Genomic DNA, 9,706 nt, shown 5'->3' with positions numbered 1-9,706 from the left:
CGCCGTCCACCTCGGCCGCAAACTCCCTCCGCACGGCGGCGTCGAAGAGCTGCAGCAGCATGCGGCGCGCCTCCGCCGCCGTCGGCTCGGGGTCGTGCTCTCCGTCCCGGTCGGCGGGGCGGGAGGCGCGGCGGGAGTGGAGCTCGAGGTGGCCTGGGGAGGGGCATCGGGAGAGGTGCGGGAGAGGCGCGGGGAGGGGGAAGGGAGGGGCGTGGGAGAGGGAGGGGGGGAGCCGGGCGGGCGAGAGGAGCGGCCCGAGGGGAGTGTCTCGGCTCACCCACGCGAAGGAAGGAGGGGGCGGCGCGGCAGGTGATCGCGCAGCGCTCGGTGACCAGCGTGTCGGGCGGGTGGTCCCTGCCGCCGCGGTCGCCCTCCTTGTACCACATCCTGCGCACACGCTGCGTCGACGAGGCGACCAGCGAGAGGGCGCGCCTGCGGGAGGGGGAGGGGCTAGGGCTCTCTCTCCGGCCAGCTGGTGGCGGGGAGGGAGAGCGGGTTGCTCGTGCACTGGCCGGTGCGAGGACGCGGCGGATGCAGCCGAGCACGCGTCGCCCTCGCGGCGGGGAGCGGGTGTGTGTTCTCGCTCGCGCATCTAGACTGGACGCGCGTCGTCGGGATGCCGAGGTGGTGCATCGCCTACCCGCACGACCGACCGGCTCGGAGCTTGGGAAGCGCGGGGAGGCGGCGGTGTGTGCGCGAGTGTGCCCGTGCCTGCGCGTGTGTGCCCGTGAGTGTGTGGGCAAGTGTGTGTGTGTGTGTGTTGTGTCTGTCTGTCTCTCTCTCTCTCTCTCTCTCTCGCCTCGGAGACGAGGTACTCGCGCACGCTCGAGCGAAGCACGGCGCGACCGTCGCCGCCGCGCGAGAAGGGGGTCGTGCCTGCACCCTTGAGCTGCAGCTCCCACCGCGACCCGCCGCCGCACTCGACCTCGCCCAGCGACACCGCGCGGCCGTCGCCGTACCCGTTGCCGCGCCCAAACGGGTCGGGCGCCCAGATCGGGCTGCCGAAGACGGAGACGGCGTAGGGGGTGGCGATCGCACGGAGGGTCGCGTCGCGTAGGTCACCGGAGAAGAGCCGCACGAACCCATCCTCCTTGGCCTCCTCGGCACTCAGCCCGAGCTCACCGCACATGCTGGCGCTCGCTGCGACGAGGTACGGCTGCGGAAGCGGGTCGGGCTGGCACTCGACATAATGGCCGAAGCTCTCGCGCGACTCCTGGTTCGGGTACAGCGCCTCATTCTGCGGGTCCGCCATCAGCTCGCGCTTGGCACTGGAGTCCATGCGCCTCAGCATATCAGGCAGCGTGCCGGAGGCCACCGCGGCGCCACTGGCAGCCATGCGGCCGCCCAGGCGGCACATGCGATGCCCAGGCTTCCGCAGCGCAGCAACAGCTAGCAGAAAGGTCGCTATGGTTGGCAGCTCGTTGCCGTGTCGAACGCAGCAGAAGCGATCGGAAGCGGCGATCGGAGAAAGAGAAATCGGGTTGGAATGCGTTTTCTCGGTGTGGGTATCCCGTGGGTCAAAGGTATAAAGTCACCCCGGATCCCTCACTCTGCAATGGGCGGCGCCGGCGGCAGGCCGAGCAGGCGCACGATAGTGCGCAAGGCCGCCTGCGTCTCGAGCACCTCCTTCTTCGCCTCGAGTAGGTTCTCCTCAATCTGCTCCACCTGCGAACCGCGCCACGGCGGGGGTGACGGGGCGCGTCCACCACCCCGAGGACGGGCTCCTCCCTCCCGCCCCCGGCACACACCGAGCCGTTCGGGTTCTCGCTCCCCGACCACGACGAGGTGTACGCCATCGTGGAGGACATCTGCTGCTCGCGAATGTACACGTCCACCGCCGAGCTGTACTCCTCCTGCTGCTCCGGAGCGACAAGCGACGCCGCCCGGATCATCAGCTTGTCCGCCTTGAAAAGCGGATCGAGCGTCGACGACGCGCCAATGTAGCGCTGCACGATGAGTGGCGATTTTGAGCACTTTTGGTCGCCGATCGTTCGCGCCACCTGCTTTGCCTCGGTCGCGTCCTGCACACCGTTGCACACCGTCGTCAGCCGGTCCCAGTCGCGCAGCAGGTAGTCGACGCGGGCGAGGCCGGCGGAGAGCCGCGAGAGCTCCGTCGAGGTCGGCGAGGTGGAGGCGGCGGCGAGCGCCGGAGAAGGCGAGAGCAGCAGCGGCGGCGCCGCAGCCGTGAGCAGCAGCGCGAGGAGAGGCGCGGCGACAGCGTTGTCGAGTTTGGGAGGCGCGGGCAGACGCATGCGTGAATGTGTCTCTGCGGTCTCGTGCGACGAGTCTACAGCTGGAAGCTTCTGTGGTAAAAAAGAAAATCAGTGCTATCATTTCTCGTCCAAAACAACTGGTGGTGGGGGCGTGCCGTCCTCCCATCCCTCCCTTGGGTCCTCTTTTTCTTTCTTTCTTCCAAAACAACTGCGCGGGCTTCTCACTGCCCCGGCGCCCACGCCTCGACCTTCTTGGGCAGCAGCTGGTCCGACAGGTCCTCTGTGTCCTAGGCAGCCGTCTTCGCCCTTAATATTTGGATTTTCTTGGCCACGGCCACGATTACCCGTCACTCGCTCAGTCGGAAGCTTCGAAAGTGACCAAAGAGAAAGGCTGCCTGCCTGCCTGCGGGGGGACCGTGTTGCGTGACTGTCTCTGTGCGATTTCGGGCCCGGGTTGTAAAGAAAGAAAGAACACAACGCCAGCTCTTTTCTTTCTCTCTTGCCCAGGTGTGTATTCTTTTTGCTTGGGGCGGCCAGCATGCCGGGGTAGGTAGGGCTGAGGGAGGGTGTAGAGGATGTAGAGTGTAGAGCGCTGTAGAGCTGTAGAGATGTAGAGCGCTCTGGAGCGCTGTAGAGCTGTAGAGCTCTACATCGGCTGCGTGACGAGGCGGGTGCGTTGTAGAGCGATGTAGAGCGCGATTTTGCTGTAGAGTTTGTTGTAGAGGCTCTACAGCCAAACCGCCGGGAAGGCAGTGACTCAAAGAGGTCGAGTCGCACTAATGGGGTGTCTCCGAGCTTACTGGAGCTCTGATGGACGGCCCTGACTATCACTGACACACAGAGACGGTCACTCTGACGGCACACAACACCCTATAACTGCGTCATGACCAGCCTGCCATGCGTCGCCGGTGCCGCATTCGTCGCTGTGCTTCTTTAGCAGGCGGTGGACTATCGGCTGCGAGGACGGTCGCATTTGCGCGAGGCGAGGCGAGCATTCAGACGCGTTGCATGCGCCATGACTCGCGCCAGCGCGTGCGGGAGCTCCTGGCTGAGCGTTGAGTCCAGGCGAGTTGCGCTGGCCACGATCGCTACGCCAAGCCGAGCTGACGCGCCGAGGCGCCGGCCAGTCGCAGCCGTGAGGCATGCCACAGCAGCAGAGGCACCTCCCACCCATTGGGCGGGCAGACAGAAGGCCAGGGCAGCACTGGTAAGTGCAACGCGCCTCATGTCGGAGAGCGACCGTGCCTCGTTCGCCGCTTATGATGTAGAGTTTGTTGTAGAGATTTCACGTTGTAGAGCGCCTCTACATCGCTCTACAACGCACCCGCCTCGTCACGCGGTGGATGTAGAGCTCTACAGCTCTACAGCACTCTCCAGCTCTACAGCTCTACAGCGCTCTACACTCTACATCCTCTACACCCTCCCTCAGAGGTAGGGTAGGTCTGGGCGGGGTTTTTCCCTCTCTTCACGCCGGAATTTTCAAAAAAAGAAATTTTCGGCGAAAATCACGACGTCAACCCTCCCCAAGTGGGTGATCTGGTGCTTGTAGGGCTTGATAGTGGCCTGCCATGTCACAGGAAGGACTGTGATTGCAGGAGAGTACCACCAGCCATCACTTTAGTTGGTATAGTACCCCACCTTCACCCATACCGTGATTTCTTTTTTAGTTTCCCAGGTAGGTAGGGAGGTAGGTAGGGGCACCGCAGGGGCCGGTCAGGTTTTTCCAGAATTTCACTGTCCGACCAAGCAAAAAGAATACAGAGCTCATTTGCCGCCGCTTTCCCGGCCGAGTGACGGACAATGGCTACGCCCGTGTTCGTCGCTGTCGACACGCCCGACCTTGAGGCGGCCACGAGCATGGTCGGCTCTCTCCAGATGCCCGGGCTCGGCGTGAAGCTCGGCCTCGAGTTCTTCTGCGCCCACGGCGCCGCCGGCGTCCGCTCCGTCGTCGAGGCGGCGGGCTCCGCGCCGCTCTTCCTCGACCTCAAGTTCCACGACATTCCGAACACGGTCGCCGGCGCGGTGCGCGCGACGGTCGGCCTCGGCGCCGCGCTGCTCAACGTCCACGCCGGTGGCGGTCCAGATATGATGCGCGCCGCGGCGGCGGCGGCGGCAGAGGAGGCGGAGCGGCTGGGAGTGCCGCGGCCGGCGATGCTGGCGGTGACAGTGCTGACGAGCCTGGACGACGCGGACCTGGTGGCGGTCGGGCAGGCGCCGCCCGTGCGAGAGCAGGTCGTCCGGCTCGCCAAGCTCGCCAAAGAGTGCGCTTGCCGCCTCCCGCGCCCGCTCCCCTCCCGTCCTCGCCGCCCCGCCTGCCGCCGCCGCCCGCCCACAGCGTACCGGACCCCGCCCCGCCCTCCTCTCCCACAGATGCGGCATGGATGGCGTCGTCTGCTCCGCCGCGGAGATCAGCGCCATCCGGGAGGCGAGCGTCCCGCCCCGCCCCGCCTCACCCCGCCTCCACCCGGCCCCGCCTCGCCTCACCCATCCGCACCCGGCCCCGTCTCGCCCGCCAAGAGACCTAGCCGCGTGTGCTCGCATCCGCTAGCGCCCCCCGCGCGAGCCCACGCCACAAGCGCGCGCGTAGGCGTGCGGGCCCACCTTTCAGCTCGTCGTGCCCGGCATCCGGCCGGCGGGCGCCGCAGTCGGCGACCAAAAGCGCGCCCTTGCACCCGCCGGGGCGTTGGCCCGCCGAGCACACGCCCCAGACGTGCCGCCCCTGCGTCCCGTAGGCGCGTCATGACGCCCGCCCAGGCGATGGCCGCCGGTGCCACGTCGCTCGTCGTCGGAAGGCCTATCACGCGCGCAGACGAGCCGAGGGTTGCGGCGGAGGCGGTCGTGGCGGAGGCGCGCGGCGCCGCGCCGCCGGCCTGAATCGCTCTCGATCCCCGCACCCCGCATCCCGCCCCCTCGCCTTTCGTTGCTGGCTGCGGGGAGGCAGGAGTTAGTCATACTCACACACAGCGCATTGTTATGTACACCGCATCGAGACGACGTCGGCACGTCGCGCGTCGGTCGCGGGGTGTGGTGAGTGGTTCGGTTGCCGGGACCGCACGAACGCACGTCTAGCGTCGGTCCTTCCATACTTGCAACTCGTCCGCGCAGTCTCCGTCGCTCTTTTGTCTTTTACGTACGTTCACTCCTTCACAACACACACAGGAGAGGACACAGCAAGAGCATCAGCAAGTGCATCAGCAAATCAGCATCGGTGGACGGTGCTTCTCTGGTAGGACGGGAACGAGATGATAGTAGGGAGTAGAGAAAGCAAAGAGGAGCCCTGCGCACGCACGACTCCGCAGGAAACCCCTCCCGCCCGTGCTTGCGCAGCGCAGCCTCGGTGCACGCACAAGAGTTTCAGCACATTTCGTCAGGAGCCGCGAGGCGCGAGACCGAGTCCGACTCCACGAGAGGGAACAAGCCGTAATGCAAGGACTACCTCGTATAACCGAACGACCGACCACACGCACTCGCACACCACACACGGGGACGGGGGGGGCGCGGCCGCGGGACCCGGGACCCGCGGGAGCGCGGGCGGGGGGTCGACCGCGCACCGGCGCTCTAAGTGGCGCTCTCCCGTACTCCCGAGCGGTCACGCAGGCCCCCAGTCTCCGGAACGCAACCACTCCGCTCTCCGGACTCCGCGCCCCCCGCCGGGGACCCCGCCGGCCGTGTCTCCTCCCACCAAAGTACCGGTTGACATCATGACATTCGATGACATGACATGCAGTGACTCAGGCTCCGGCTCAGGTCAGAGGGCCCAGCGACTCGTCGGTTGGGTGTAAACGGGCATTGCCTGTGGTCTTCAACGCACAAAGGGTGTGAATAGAGCTCTCTTGATCCTTCTGAGCACGAAGACCACTCGAACTCGTCTGCAGACTCTAGTGTTTCCGGTTTTCATAAGCTGTGAATAGTTATTGCGCCCGCCGCAGCCCGCCCTATTCACCTGGGTTTCGCGCCACGGGCCACGAGAGCCCTGGAAGAGCCCAGCTGGCATGTTCTATCGCCCGGGTGTCGGGCTGTCTGCATACAGACGTCTCGTCGCCGTGTCCGACGCATGGCTGGTCCGACGTGTGGAGGAGTTTGACCTCAGCCAGGCCGTCGGTGTCGGCGGGCTGACGGCGGCCGCCGGAATCGCGATTCGCTCTGCCAGCTGCCAGCAGCCTCGTGTCGCCGCCCTCGTTGGCGCAGCAGCAGCGATTGACCTTTGCGCCGTCGCTCAACGGCGTCACCGCCCATCCGACCCGCGCAGCTCCTGCAGCTCCTGCAGCTCCTGCAGCTCCTGCTGTCAGTCTTCTGCTCTCACGCACCTCACTCGCCGCGCGCGGATTGTGCGCCGCGCCAAGCAGGACACGTGCTCATGCAAACAATGCGAGAACTTGGTTGCGCCGCTTAGTGGCGGCGCTGCTTTAGAGGAAGCGGCAGCGTGCGAAGCAAAGCAGATGGAGAATGCGCGGCATGCCAAGGAGCCGCTGCTGGCGGAGGTTGAGCGGCTAAGTGCAGCAAGGGCCCAAGGGCAAGAAGGGCAAGAAGAAGAAGAAGAATGTTGGCGTGGGCGATACGGGCGCCGCTAGGCTCAACGAGGAGGTGCTGTGCAGTTAGAGAGCTCGTAGTGAGTTCGATTTTGATGAGAATTTGATGAGAAATATCTCAATTTTGAGCAAAAAACGCCAAAAAAAATCGGCGCCTGGCGCCTGCGGCGGGCCGCGGCCCAGACCCCGTTTACACCCGAGCTATGCCCCACGACCTGAGCCGGAGCCTCACTCGTTCAGTGACATGAAAGTTGAGCTCTCTTTGCACATACATACAAAAAATGCCGAATCGCTCTTACACTTTCCTCACAACTCCAGCAATCACGTTGGTTCTCTCAGGGTAAGCCTGGACCCGAATGACAGACCGCTCGCCAAATACCTTGTCAACGATCACTTTGTCGATGTCCTCAATGTGCTCGTAGAAACCGAAGCGCCCGCCTGGCTTCAGGACGCGCTGGATCTCAGAGACGACGATCTCCTCCCAATTCGGCACGGGAACATCGAGCTCGCTCCCCTGGCACAGAAACATGGAGCTCACCACCACGTCAAACGACCCGTCGGGAAACTTGAGCTTGGTCGCGTCGCCCTGCTCAAAGGTGAGAAACACGCCGTGCTCAGCTGCGTAGGTTGTGGCGGCGCTATAGTCCGTTCGGTCTGGCCGAACGAGATCCACTGCGACTACCTCATTGCCGGCCGGGAACAGCCCCTTGAACACGCCGCTCAAGCTGCCGGCTCCAACCCAAAGGACGCGGAGCGCTCCATCGCCCTTCTGAGCCACCTCGTACGTCTCCTTCTCGCTTGGTTTGACTTGGCTGACGGTGTACGCCGACGCGCAGGCGGCCGATCCAACGCTACTGTACACGCCGGTGGCCCACACAGCACCGCGGAGCAATAGCCTACGCGACACTGGGTTGCCGTCCAGGGCAGCTGCCGGAGCTGCCGCGACGCTGCCTGTGTGCCGCACGCTGGCCACGGCGATGGCGCGCGCATGGGCGAACACGTGCGCCTCAGCGACGGACGTAAGAAGCAAGCAGACCGAGAAACGCAGGGCGGGCGCCGGCATGTACACACACATCGTCGATGGCCGGATGCAGCTTTTTTTTTCGCGACGGCTCTCAAGGTGGTCGAGGGGAAATCCTTTAGCCGCGTTGGGTAGCGAGGATTGGTGTGTGACCGTGTTTTCTGACGGCCGACCGTCAGTGCACGGGGTTGCCCCTTCTCCGACTGCGGCCCCGGCTAGTTTCCGAGGTCGCGCGGGGCTGACCCCTGCGTCCCCCGAGACCTAGCGCGGGTGGGTTGAAGGGGGCTCGCTGCAAGGAAGGGCTGTGTAAGAAGCCGATGTAATCCGCCCCACTCCTCCCCATCGGGCCGCATTTAAGCGGCCACGCGCACGCCTCGCAGTGGTCGCAGGTTCGTTCTCGCGCCTCCAATAAGCTGCCCTTGCCCCTGCCCCTGCCCCTGCCCCTGCCGCCCCTGCCCCTGCCCCTGCCCCTGCCCCTGCCCCTGCCCCTGCCCTGCCCCTGCCCCTGCCCCTGCCCCTGCCCCTGCCCCTGCCCCTGCCCCTGCCCCTGCCCCTGCTGCTGCTGCTGCTCTCTTTTTTGTTTTATTTTTTACGAAACCATTCGTAACGGCCATATTGTCGGCGCCAAACACTCACACACATATATATGCCAGCCCTCCCGGACATCGGCTTCGGCGCGCCCACCCTGCGCCCGTCCGCAAGTGTGCCGCTTATCCCCACACCAGCTGGTGGCCGCCGGCGCGTCCGCAACCACCAGGCTTGCCAGACCGACGAGTCTGCTCTGCCCCAGCTGCGAGAGCTCCAGTCTCAGCTGGACGAGTCACGAGAAATGCTGAGCAGGTGCAGCAGCTCTTGCTCCGGTCGCCCTGGTATCACATACCAAGCGTGCCTCTTGCAGCGAACTACAGCCATGTGCTTCTTACAATGACCGCTGGACTCCCACTCACCGCCGCTGGCCTACGGCTGTACCACAGGCTGATGCACGCGCTGCGGAGCACAGAGGCGCGAATTCACCGCGACGTGCAGCACGAGTACGAGCTGCGGCTGCGTAACCAGTCACGACGCGCCGGTGAGAAGGCGTCCTTTTTGCAGAAGCGAGCGGAGCACAGGGTCGCGGCTGTCCGCGCCGCCGCGCGATCTCAGCAGGCATTGGCCAGATAGCCCTCGCCACTCCCGGACGCGTCTCATGCGGCGGCGCGCTACAGGTGGCTGCCCTCAATGCCTGGCAGAGTGATCACGCGGCTGCGCTGGAGTCGGCGTTGCGTGAGCGAGATGAGCAGGCGCGACGCGCGAACAACGCCATCGCGGAGCTGCAGGAGGGGCAGCGGGCACAAATGTTGCTGCGAGAGGAGAACGCGCGGCTGGCGAATGCAGCCAAGGCGAGCCGCGGCGTGACAGCTAAGCTCGAGGCTGCACTCAAAGCGCAGGAGCAGACCATTGCCAGCCTCAGGACGCAGATTCGGGCAGAAGTGTGAGTGCTTTTTGGATTTATAGCGGAATAGAGTATGTGTGGAGTTTTACAAAAACAGCTCTCTCTACAGCTTACAGCAGCAGGCTCGACACAGGCGCGGACTGGCACCTGCTAGTACTAACACAGGCACACCACCTATGTGTAGAGCTACTGGGGTGGGTCTGCCCCCTCCACATGAGCTGTGTGTTTTTTGTGGGAAAGGGGAAATACATAACTAAATGAAGGACACCTCTACTAGGAGATGGGTAAAAAGGAGCAAGAGTTTGAGAGAAGGAACGGGCGCTTTTTTCTTCGCAGTACTATGCGATGATAATACCCGTATACACGGTACCATGGCCATGCGCACAAGCGCACACACACTTTCGATATTGTTCGTGAGAGCTCGTCAGCGCTTCAAGCTTGAAGACCGATGGGCCAAGATGGCAGCCTCGATGTCACGGAGGATCGAGCCGCCGTGCACCGGCGCCGCTAG

General features: G+C 64.4%; 6 protein-coding genes across 6 annotated transcripts; 3 read left to right on the top strand and 3 right to left on the bottom strand.

The window, feature by feature from the left end:
• Positions 1 to 1,432, bottom strand: EMIHUDRAFT_446458 (hypothetical protein; the record flags this gene model as incomplete). The annotated part of the gene is made up of 4 exons (XM_005759071.1): positions 800 to 1,432; positions 608 to 636; positions 278 to 432; positions 1 to 153 (listed from the first exon to the last, which is right to left on the bottom strand). Coding segments are annotated over exons 1-4 (895 nt in total), but the record flags the coding sequence as incomplete, so codon positions are not given.
• A 100-nt stretch (positions 1,433 to 1,532) lies between these two features.
• Positions 1,533 to 2,271, bottom strand: EMIHUDRAFT_446457 (hypothetical protein). Its single transcript, XM_005759070.1, has 2 exons — positions 1,749 to 2,271; positions 1,533 to 1,665 (listed from the first exon to the last, which is right to left on the bottom strand). The coding sequence occupies exons 1-2, from the start codon at positions 2,250 to 2,252 to the stop codon at positions 1,546 to 1,548; spliced, it is 624 nt and encodes a 207-aa protein (XP_005759127.1). The 5' UTR covers positions 2,253 to 2,271; the 3' UTR covers positions 1,533 to 1,545.
• A 1,742-nt stretch (positions 2,272 to 4,013) lies between these two features.
• Positions 4,014 to 5,087, top strand: EMIHUDRAFT_317236 (hypothetical protein; the record flags this gene model as incomplete). Its single annotated transcript, XM_005759069.1, has 4 exons — positions 4,014 to 4,474; positions 4,584 to 4,644; positions 4,801 to 4,895; positions 4,946 to 5,087. The coding sequence occupies 4 exons, from the start codon at positions 4,014 to 4,016 to the stop codon at positions 5,085 to 5,087; spliced, it is 759 nt and encodes a 252-aa protein (XP_005759126.1).
• A 1,118-nt stretch (positions 5,088 to 6,205) lies between these two features.
• On the top strand, positions 6,206 to 6,812 carry EMIHUDRAFT_249721 (hypothetical protein; the record flags this gene model as incomplete). The annotated part of the gene is made up of 3 exons (XM_005759068.1): positions 6,206 to 6,391; positions 6,560 to 6,694; positions 6,726 to 6,812. The coding sequence occupies 3 exons, from the start codon at positions 6,206 to 6,208 to the stop codon at positions 6,810 to 6,812; spliced, it is 408 nt and encodes a 135-aa protein (XP_005759125.1).
• A 225-nt stretch (positions 6,813 to 7,037) lies between these two features.
• Positions 7,038 to 7,817, bottom strand: EMIHUDRAFT_121209 (hypothetical protein; the record flags this gene model as incomplete). Its single annotated transcript, XM_005759067.1, has 1 exon — positions 7,038 to 7,817. The coding sequence occupies one exon, from the start codon at positions 7,815 to 7,817 to the stop codon at positions 7,038 to 7,040; it is 780 nt and encodes a 259-aa protein (XP_005759124.1).
• An 870-nt stretch (positions 7,818 to 8,687) lies between these two features.
• On the top strand, positions 8,688 to 9,238 carry EMIHUDRAFT_121208 (hypothetical protein; the record flags this gene model as incomplete). Its single annotated transcript, XM_005759066.1, has 2 exons — positions 8,688 to 8,873; positions 8,969 to 9,238. 2 exons carry the CDS (start codon positions 8,688 to 8,690, stop codon positions 9,236 to 9,238), a joined length of 456 nt encoding a protein of 151 aa, XP_005759123.1.
• Between the last annotated feature and the right edge of the window lie 468 nt (positions 9,239 to 9,706).

The sequence above is a fragment of the Emiliania huxleyi genome (genome assembly GCF_000372725.1).
Source record: "Emiliania huxleyi CCMP1516 unplaced genomic scaffold EMIHUscaffold_816, whole genome shotgun sequence".
Taxonomy (NCBI): Eukaryota; Haptophyta; order Isochrysidales; family Noelaerhabdaceae; genus Emiliania; species Emiliania huxleyi.
Note: the sequence above shows the minus strand (reverse complement) of the source record. Positions and strands in the feature narration are given on the sequence as shown.

Coding starts and splice junctions, on each gene's coding strand:
- EMIHUDRAFT_446457 (XM_005759070.1), bottom strand. CDS start 2,252: ATGCGTCTGCCCGCGCCTCCCAAACTCGACAACGCTGTCGCCGCGCCT. Junction 1,666..1,748: donor GCGAGAACCCGAACGGCTCG/GTGTGTGCCGGG, acceptor CGCGGTTCGCAG/GTGGAGCAGATTGAGGAGAA.